Source organism: Aegilops tauschii, chromosome 4 (assembly GCF_002575655.3).
Source record: "Aegilops tauschii subsp. strangulata cultivar AL8/78 chromosome 4, Aet v6.0, whole genome shotgun sequence".
In the NCBI taxonomy this organism is placed as follows: domain Eukaryota; kingdom Viridiplantae; phylum Streptophyta; class Magnoliopsida; order Poales; family Poaceae; genus Aegilops; species Aegilops tauschii.
The window spans coordinates 95,912,538-95,923,029 of NC_053038.3; the positions used below are offsets into that span (position 1 = coordinate 95,912,538).

General features: G+C 50.9%; 1 protein-coding gene across 1 annotated transcript; it reads right to left on the reverse strand.

The window, feature by feature from the left end:
• Positions 1-7,593: 7,593 nt before the first annotated feature.
• Positions 7,594-9,395, reverse strand: LOC109752647 (uncharacterized; the record flags this gene model as incomplete). Its single annotated transcript, XM_040387880.2, has 1 exon — positions 7,594-9,395. A coding segment is annotated over one exon (1,563 nt), but the record flags the coding sequence as incomplete, so codon positions are not given.
• Positions 9,396-10,492: the final 1,097 nt, after the last annotated feature.

Below are 10,492 nucleotides of genomic sequence, written 5' to 3' on the forward strand. Positions count from 1 at the left end.
CCACTCAATGGCAACGTGGCCCGTAAGCCACACAGTCATGTTAGTAAAAGTTTTCTGTAGTGACTAGACTCGACTTTGGCCAAGGAGTTGGAAAGGGGGCTACCTACAGGCAGTCGGCTCTGATACCAACTTGTGACGCCCTCGATTCAATCGTACACAAATCATACACGCAAATGTGTACGATCAAGATCAAGGACTCACGGAAAGATATCACAACACAACTCTAGACACAAATTAAAATAATACAAGCTTTGTATTATAAGCCAGGGGCCTTGAGGGCTCGAATACATAAGTTCGAATACACAAGAGTCAGCGGAAGAAACAATATCTGAGTACAGACATAAGTTAGACAAGTGTGCCTTAAGAAGGCCAGCACAAAAGCAACATTGATCGAAAAGGCAAGGCCTCCTGCCTGGGAGCCTCCTAACTACTCCTGGTCGTCGGCGGTCTCCACGTAGTAGTAGGCATCGGCGGTGGCATCTGGCTCCTGGGCTCCGATATCTGGATGCATCAACCGGAAAGAAGAAGAAAGGGGCAAAGGGGGAGCAAAGCAACCGTGAGTACTCATCCAAAGTACTCGCAAGCAAGGATCTACACTACATATGCAACATTATCAAACGAAGGTTGTATATATGGACTGGGCTGCAGAAATGCCAGAATAGAGAGAAGGCCTAGTCCTATCGAAGACTAGCATCTTCTAGAAACCACCATCTTTCAGCAGCAGGAGGGAGTAGAGTAGCACAAAGTAAAGTAGTAGTAGTGTTATCAACCTCGGCCAGAGATTCTTTCTCGACTCCCTGCGAGAAAGCAATCCCAGAGCCATACTATCCAGTTATCATCACAATCCATTTCTCATCACAAGTATCTAGTTCTAGTTGTATCGATCGGGATACAACTCCAAGTGTCCGTTACCGTAGGACAGGCTATCGATAGATGTTTTCTTCCCTGCAGGGGTGCACCAACTTACCCACCACGCTTGATTAACTCTGGCCGGACACACTTTCCTGGGTCATGCCCGGCCTCGGCCAAACAATACGCCGCAACCCGACCTAGGCTTAATAGAGAGGTCAGCACGCCGGACTAAACCTATGCCCCCAGGGGTCATGGGCCATCTCCCCGGGAACTCCTGCACGTTGCGAGGGCGGCCGATGAGCAGACCTAGCTACCTCCTTAAAAAAGGCAGGTGCTTACCAGTCCAACCCGGCGCGCGCCGCTCAGTCGCTGACGTCTATTAAGCTTCGGCTGATGCATACGACGCAGAACGCCCATACTATGCCCACGTGATGGTTAGTGCTATCAGGCCAGAGGCCCCTCGGATCAAATATCCAAATCGTAGTGGATTAGGAACGCGCGGTAACAAGCAGAGACTCACGAAAGATGTGACCCCATTGCCCTGTCTCGAGGACTTGCGGCAAGGGCTAAGAATGCCCGGCCACGCCTCGTAATTATCTCGCGGGCACCCTCCAGGTCAACCCGTCTCCACATCACTCGCAATTAAGCTCGCGCGGGTACCCCTCAGGGCCAACCCGTCTTTAGTAACATGGTTCAGTGTAAAGTCATAGTAACCATAGTAATTGTGTGTCCAATCATCAAGGGGAAAACCCGAGGAATCACCCCCGGTGGATTCCACCCGATGTAATCATCAAGGTGAACATAAGAGGAACCACCCCCGAGGTTCACACTTGAGGGGTTGCACGACAGAGTCGTATCAGAAGTGGTTAAGGCGGAATCACCCTCGATGACCACGACCGAATAGCTACACTACAGGGTTAACATCAGAAGTGATGTAGAGGTCTCACCCTCGGCACTCGATAGTAACCCAGTAGTGTCGAGCAACTAAGTGAAAAGTGATGTGCGGTGCCAGAGCCTGGTCTTCGATCCCGTTGATCGGGTCTTCAATGATGAAGCAGGGGCAACAAGGACAAGGTGGGGGTCACTGATGGATCACTAACCAACCTATACTAAGCAGTTTAGGATAAGCATGTAGGGTACAATGAGCAGGTTACAAAAGCAGGCTATGCATTAGAATAGGAGCAAACAATAACATTAGCAAAATCTAATGCAAGCATGAGAGAATGGAATGGGCGATATCGGGATGATCAAAGGGGGGGGCTTGCCTGGTTGCTCTGGCAAGAAGGAGGGGTCGTCGTCGATGTAGTCAATCACAGGGGCGGCATCGGTCTCGGGGTCTACCGGAGAGAAGAGGGGGAAGAAACAATAAATATAAAGCAAACATAGCATCACACAGCATAACGTGGCAATATGTTGTGCCGGGTGTGACCTAACGTGTGGCTACACGATAAAGGTGAAGGGGGAATTCAACCGGGAAGGTATTCCCGGTTCCGGACCTGTGTCAGACAGATGACCGGAGGGAGAATGTTCCATGTTCAGATAGTCAGAGGCATCTGACAGGTAAACGGACCGCGTATCCGGATTCGTTGGATTTTTCTGAGCAACTTTCATGTAGAAAACATTTTCATCTGAGTTACGGTTTATTTTCTATGAATTAACAAAGTTTAAATGATTTTCTAATCTCCTGATTTTAATTTAATTCAATAATATTAATAAACAGAAACTGCTAGGTGCACCCGGTGCATGCACCCAGAGTGGCTGACAGGTGGGGTCAGTCATCTGCCCAGTCAGGAGTTGACTGGTTCATGGTTGACTGGTCAAAGGGGGGCCCTGGGACCCTCATGTCATTGGCAGGGGCAACTAACACTGTTTATTTAATTTATTTAACCTAATTAGACAGAGTGGGCCCACATGTCATAACCTATAGTTTAATCCAATTATTAGTTAACCAGGTGGGGCCCAATGTCAGTGGGTTAGAGGGGGATTAGTTTTAAAGGCTGTTTAGGCCTACAACTAATGGCGATGGGATACAGGGGCGGCGGCGAGGCTCCGGCCAGCTGGCTCCGGTGACCGTTGGGGATGCGGGTGGGCGCGTCGGAGAGCCCGCGACATGGCGCTTCAGATGGGGGCGACAATAAGAGCGCAGGCGGCTCGTAGCGGCGCCGGCGTCGAGGCCAGCGGGCAAGCCCCGGGCGTGCGCGGGCGAAGCAGCAGCAAGACCACGGTGGGCGGGGCGAGAGACGGGCGACGCGCGGGCGCTGGGGGGCGCGGCACGGGCCGGCTGCCGGTGTGGGCCAGGTACGAGGCACGGCAGGCGGTGGTTCGCGGTGCGGGGCGGAGGGGCTCGGCGAGGCCTGAGCGCGGCGGCTGCAAGCGAGGTGCCGCCCGGGCACGGTGACTGCGGGTGAGGCGCGGCCCCGGGCGCGCGGTTAGGCGAGCGAGGGCGCGCGCGGAGGGCCAGCAGGAGCGCGGGGAAGGCAGGGCGTGACAGCCGCGAGCTCCTCGGGAGCTCGGGCGCGACGGCGGGAGCGACCTACGGCGTGCGGGAGAGCTAAGGGGGAGGAGGGAAGCTGGCTCACTGCCGTTGCAGGGAAGGCCCGGGGAAGAGTCGAGGTGGCCGGGACGACGTCGGCGGACGAAGAGGAAGACGAAGATGCAGGGGATGATGTAGAGCACTCCAGCTCGAACCGTTCCTCGCGGACGACGTAGGCGACGGTGGCACAGGTCTCCAGCGTCGCTCCGGTGGTGTAGTTGACGAAGAAGGACCCGCCGGGGCTCCGTACACCGCCGTGAAGCTCGGGGAGGCTCCGGTGCGCGGTGACGACGACGACGCGGTGACGGCAGTAGCGAGCGAGGTGGATCTGAGGGGGAAGGGAGCACGAGCAAGGGGAAGAGAGTGAGTGGGGAGGACCATGTGGGAGAGCGATGAGTGGAGGGAAGGGATCGAGGCGTCGAGGGGACGACGCCCTTATCCCCTCGGGGCGGCACCGGCGAGCTGGTCCGACGGGGACGCGCCCCTGTAGCGGTCGTGCCAGGAGAACAGGAGGAGAAGGCGACCGGTGGGGTAAGTGGGCTGGATGGGCTGGCTCGGGTGGGCCGAAGCCCAGGGGTTAGTTCCAGAGGGGCAGGGGCATCTTTTTCCCTTTTAACAAGTTCTGCATTTTCTTTCTTTTTTGAAACTTCTGTTTTCCAAAACTTTTCAAAACCAAAACAGTTCTATAAATTATAAAACTTACACCTAAAATATCATCATGTTTTAGGCTATTGCCACAATCAGTTTAGCACTTAAATAAATCAGGTTAGCATTTTTACAAATTAAAAAGCATTTAAACAAATGTTTTAAGCACTGTTTTAGCTAGTTTAGTGCACTTAAACACTTTGCAAAAATGTTGGTTCACTACCAGTATTAGTTACGGATTATTTGGCACAAGATGAACATTTTAGATTTCATGTCTGGCAAATATGAAATTTTGACTTAGATTGGATTTGAATTTGAATTGTGATTTGGATCAAGTGAAGAATATCATCAGTAACATGATGACATGGCACCATTAACAGGGGATTACTGTAGCATGACACTCGGGGTGTTACAGAGAGAGAGGCAGAGCTTGGTGGCTGTGGGCGGGGTGTGGTCACAGGCGAGGGGGAGGCATTGCTTTATAGCGGACGGGAGGTGGGCGCCGTGTGTACGCATGGCGGGAGGGGGGCATCGCCGCGCCGCCCGTGAGGAATCAATGGAAGGCTGACCGGCGGCAGCCTTCACATTGATTCCCCGTGGGAAACCGAGGCGATGAGGACGACGAGGCTCGGGGGTCGTTGACTCGGCGGACCCGCCGTTCTTTCGTGCCAAAAACGCTTGCCCCGGCGCCTCCGGGCGCCCCCAGCGCGCCGGGTTCGGCCTGGGTCCGCCGGCGTCAATTTCGGCCCAAACCGGCGAAAAACAAGCTCCTGGGGGCGCGACTGGGCCGATATTTGGGCGCTGGCGCTGAAAAATCACCTAGAGGGACCTGTTGGGGGCGCGGCTGGAGATGCTCTAACATCCACACAAACCCCAGCATTGCTATTACGTAAGAGATACCTGACAAAAACACCTCGACACAAGACATCAGGCACCTCCCAACCCACAACGACAACCCAATCCAAAAGGACGGGTCAAGAGATCGAAGGTCATCCATTAAGTAGCCAGAGACGCCTTGCCTATGGCTCCTAGTAGCATGGTAAACTAAGAAATTTTAGTCTCCAAACATCCAATTACACTGTTAACCATGGTTATGCTATCAGTATCAAATACTAATAACAATGCATTCTTTCAGTGCTTGCACTGGAACGAAGCTGAAGTCACTTGTGGATTACCTGATGATCGTCAGGAGCACCCTCATCTTCAACGAACTGGAAATTTGAAGGTGTCAAGCACATAGTGCCCAAGATACTTAGGTAGTAGGTACATGCCCTCCACGAGCCCCCTTCAGCTGGAGGATCATTCCACGGTTTATGAACTGCCTTGCTCCGCCTCCTCGACGATGGTGTGGATCCTTAGCAAGATACACGTCGGCCGCTAGATGTCATCTCTTTCCGTCGTCGCACTCACACGTTGTTCCGCATATTTCTGGCTCAAGGAGATGAAACGGCTGACAAGATCATCTCCACTGTGAGCCTTCAGCGGGAAGCATGAAAATCCACTCAAACAGTTTGGAAAGTGATATAGGAGTAGGTGGCTGAAAGTTAAGTAAACAAAGGAAGCTATTGAATTCATGCTCCAGCCAACTCATCCAAAAGTCCAACGAGCGATGATGGAAGTTGTGGAAGCAACTAGCGGTGACCACTTTGGGCACATCGAAACGGTCATAGTCAGAAGCGTGAAGTAGTTCCATATCATAGTTAATGCTACCTAAAATTAAAATCCGGTCTCTCAAGGTGCAAAACAACATTTTAGGCCACTCAGCTACTACCTCCGTCCCAAAATATAGACGCTTTTTAAGGCTAGTTTAGCCTACAAAACGTCTTATATTTTTTGACGGAGGTAGTACATAAGTAAAAGTCATCTGACAGAGAACATACTTAGCAGTCGTCCAGCTCAATTAGGCCTCAATTACGCCCGCAGAGCAAACAACAAAAATCAAATCATTATGAGCCTCAAGCACAAGAAACACAGAACTCAATCTGCACAATCCAGATAATCATGTGCTTCCACCTGGGACGATTAAGCTCAAAACAACCCAAGACATGCGGTTTGTAAAGATGCTTTTCAAATAAATTATACTCCTACCTATGATAAAGAAAAGTTGATGAAATCGACAGTACACCCTCTGTTCACTAATGTAGGACGTTTTGGCAGTTCAGTTTGAACTGCCAAAACGTCCTACATTAGCACATCTACACTCAGCAAGCCCAGCTTGGACCATTTGGTGTTCTATCTCTTGGAAGGATAATAGGATGGCGACAATCAAACTCACCAAGAACAATACAAATTAATCAAGTCAATGGAGTTGTTGTCGCTGTTGAGTCAGCGCCAAAAATAGTGGTAAAAATCAAACCTTTATACTATCTCAACTTGGTCTTCAGTAACACTAACACTTCGAACATTGAATTGTTGAAAATAAATCACTTTGACCATTGCCATCTTCTTGGTTTATATAAAGAGCACCAGATCTAATAAATCAGCATAAATGTTCCTGCATAGAATAAGATAGTAACTGAAATGGCTTAATCTGTGAAATTAATTCAAAATAATTTTCTCAACAGAAGGGAACACTTTGAACTGTTCCATCATCGCATATCCATAACCGTAACATTATTTTGAGGACATTCAAGCAAGACATCCCACAGTTCAAATAGAGTACCAAAAGAAGCTTTAGCAAAATGATGCATGATTTCCAAAAGTATTTCAACATCAAGCATAGGCCAAATAATTGAATATATGCCAGATGTGTACGTAAATAACTGAACTCAACATTGACCTCTGTAGCTAGAGAACATGTCATCAATAACACAGCAGCGAGATTGCAGTTTAGTTCAATTAGCTGTAAGTCTGTAACCATTTCATCCCATTAATGCAGAAGCCAATGTAAAGCTAGCTGAGCATTGCTGAACTGATGCTTCTTGGGTGGTTCTTTTACCGAGGAGGTTATCATCATGTAGAACAGAAGAGGTTAAGACCGCAGCAAGAAATCTGACTTACCTCATTTAGCCGAGACATGCTGATCTCGCGATGAGTTCAACATACATCTGGGATGTTTAGATGATTTCGTTAGAAGAATAGCAACTTGTATTACTAGGAGGCCAAAGCCAACATATACAGTATACATGTACAAGAGGATGCCAAAAGGCTAGAATGCAAAAGACCAAAAATCATCATCAATATAACTGTTAACAGATTTAACAGGTTGTCCTTCCAAGGGATTTATTGATCAACAGCAAAGCAGGTTCTTACCATCCATATCTGAACTTATGCCTATCCTGAGTACCTACATCTTTGAATCAATATTCTGAAGCCATACACGTAATGTACTTTGAGAACATCAATATCTGAATGAATGCGAGTATGAATGTAGTTTGAAAACATGTTCAGCATCTGATCTGTTTTTACCACTCCACCGAACTCACATACCAGAATTCTCACCTTAAAAAGGACTTGCAGAGCAGTAGTGGAACCAAATTATTTGGTTGCAGCTTTATCTAAAAAGAATCATGCAGCTCTTGCATCATTATACCTTACTCACTAACAATAAAGGGAAACTCATGTAATAATTCCAATTTTATTTCTTGAAACATGTACAATAGCACAATTCTTGCTGCTCAATTTACATGCCAGGCAGCAAGAGGAGCTTTTTCATGACAAGTTCACAGTTAACAAGACATACATACACACATTCCCACCAGGGTATTATACACAAGGAAAGCACTTTCCTTATTGAACATGCAGTATAAGATTCTTAAATTCCAGCTTCGATGAGTTTCATCTGAAGAAGATTTACCATACGTCAGAATGATCCTTCACAAGGCAATGGGCCAACCTTCATGCCTTTCGTCCGTGCAATCGCCTTCAGTTCCTCCGACACCGAGCTCACCTCGATGACCAAATGATTCAAACGGGTGGCTCGCTGTGCAAAGAGTTCGACACTGGCCACTTTAATGGCAGGGCAGCGGGAGATGTCCACGACCTCCACTGTCTGCCCACAGTGCCTAAGCAGCGAGAGTAAAGATTCACCGGTAATGCCGCGGCAACCCCTAAACCTGATGTCAATCAGATTCCGGCAAGACGATAGCATGGCTCCAATCTCCTTGTCCTTCAGGGTCTCGTTGTAAGACAGATCAAGCCGGCGGAGGTGACGCATGCTCTGGCTGAGGAACGTGAGCAGCCCAGGCTCCCGTTCAACTACATCGCAGCTCACCAGGGCGACATCTTTGATGCCCGCCCCAATGGCCGTGCGCGCGAGAGAACGAAGCCCGTCCCCCGTGACGAGGACACAGCTTTGAAGGCGAAGCACGGCAAGACTGCCCCGGGTGTCGTGGCCTTGCTCTGCGCCGATTGCAAGGAGGTGGTCGTTGTGCAGGTCGAGAGGCAGGCGGAGGTCCAAGGTGTGCAGTGCGGCGCCGCGCCGACGGATGAACTGGAGGAGGGCCTCCCTGCTGCCGCCGTCATACACCAGGAGAGACTTGAGAGCACAGCACCGGTCAGCGGCGATGAGGAGGACGCGGTCGGCGACGGTTCGGCAAGCGCGGAGCTCAAGCTCGAGCAGGCCGGCTAGGCATCCTGAGAAGGCAGCCGAGGAGGTGCCTTCTCCGATGCCGTCGCAAGCGCGCAGCTGCAGCCACCGTAGGCTCACACAGCGCTGCCATAGCCACCTGAGCCCGTGGTCGCCGGAGCGGATGCCGCACAGCGACAGCCTCTCCAGAGGCAACGCCCCTACGGCGTCGCCCTCGCCGCCGGAGTCTTCATCGGAGCTGGAACCGGCAGAGTCAACGGCAGCAACGGCGGAGTTGACAAAGGCAAAGGATTTGAGGCAGGGCAAGCACGCGAGCCAACGGAACGACAGGGGGCTGACGGCGGTGAGGTGGAGCGAGGTGAGGCCGGAGAGGGTGACGGAGACGTCGCGCAGCGCAGCGGGCGAGACGGGCGAACCGACCGAGAACCGCAGCGCTGTGAGCCTGGTGGCCGACGGCGAGGCGGACACCGCGAGCAGGAGCGCGTCGGCGTCGTGAGCGGCGGCCGAGGACGCGGAGACGACGGCCAGCGCGGATAGATACGGGTAGCGCGAGAGCAGGTCAGCCAGAGGACCCGCAGCCGCGGAGGCCGATGCTCCGGTGAAGGCCGGCGGCAGGCGGAGGGTGAGGCGGGACGTGGAGGCTCGGAGGAGCGCGACCCAGCGGCGGGAGACGAGGGAGACGGCCGGCCCGGCGGCGGGCGGGAGCAGGCGGAACACCTCCTGCAGCAGGTCGTCGCAGAGCGCGGCGTCCACGTCGCCGCATGCCCCGCCTCCGCCGCCGCGTCGGGGGCTTATTGGCGCCGTAGCCAGGGGGGGAGGGCGCGGCCACGCCTCAGCTCATCGGCACGGCGTGCCTAGGTAAAATTTTCCCTCCAGGGGAATTGGGCTGCTCGGCGGCCTCAGGTGGGGATGGGGGTGGGGAAGGTGGGGAGGGGGTAGCTCTTGTGTGGCCGCCCGCGAGATTAGGTGGGGAAGGAGGGAGATGCCGACAAGCGAGGTGGGGTATCGTATCGTATCAACGTCGGCGGCGTGGGCGTGCGTCGGCTACCTTCCAAAATGGTTGTGGAGGCGGCTCCGATGGACAAATCACAGGATTCGAGGCTCCATGGAATACTTTCTTCTTCTTTTACATGAACGGAATGGCCTTACATACCGAAAGTCATCTTTTGATCCCGAGCTCATATGCTCCTGCATGAACAGTAAAATCGAAATTTTTTTAAAAAAATCAAAAAAATCTAATTTTTTAAAGAGAAACATTGACAAAAGTTCTAAGTGCCTGCAAAAATTCATCATGAAATCACATTCCTGTAAGGCGTGGCAAAAAAAAAACAAATTCAGTGCTTCAAAATGCTTTTGAAAGTAGCTTTTTCAGAGTACTGTTTTTGTTTTTTTTGCCATGCCTTTTAGGAATGTGATTTCACGACGAATTTTTGCAGGCACTTAGAACTTTTGTCAATGTTTCTCCCAAAAAAATTTGGAAATTTTTGGATTTTTTTCGATTTTACTGTTCATGCGGGAGCATATGAGCTCGGGATCAATTCCTCCGCGTCCCTTACATACGATCTTTTCTCATTCGATTCTATAGGACAAGAGAGGGGCTTGGTTCTATCTGATGTGGCCCACAAGCCTAGATCAGTCTTATCATACACAACTTCGGATGAATTTCATCGTACATGTAGCAATGAAACACTTTTTTTCCGGTAATTTTACAAGAAACACTTGTGTTCCCTTTACATGTAGCAATGAAACACTTTTTTTTTGGTAATTTTACAAGAAACACTTGTGTTCCCTTTACGATTGAGTGAACCAACCTGTGGTTGGATGCTTAGAGGGACTGTGGTATCCACAGCCCACCAGGGTTCAAATTCTGTGCTCGCATTTATTCCTATATTTATTTCAGGATTTCCGGTGACGCGCATTCAGTGGGAGGAGAT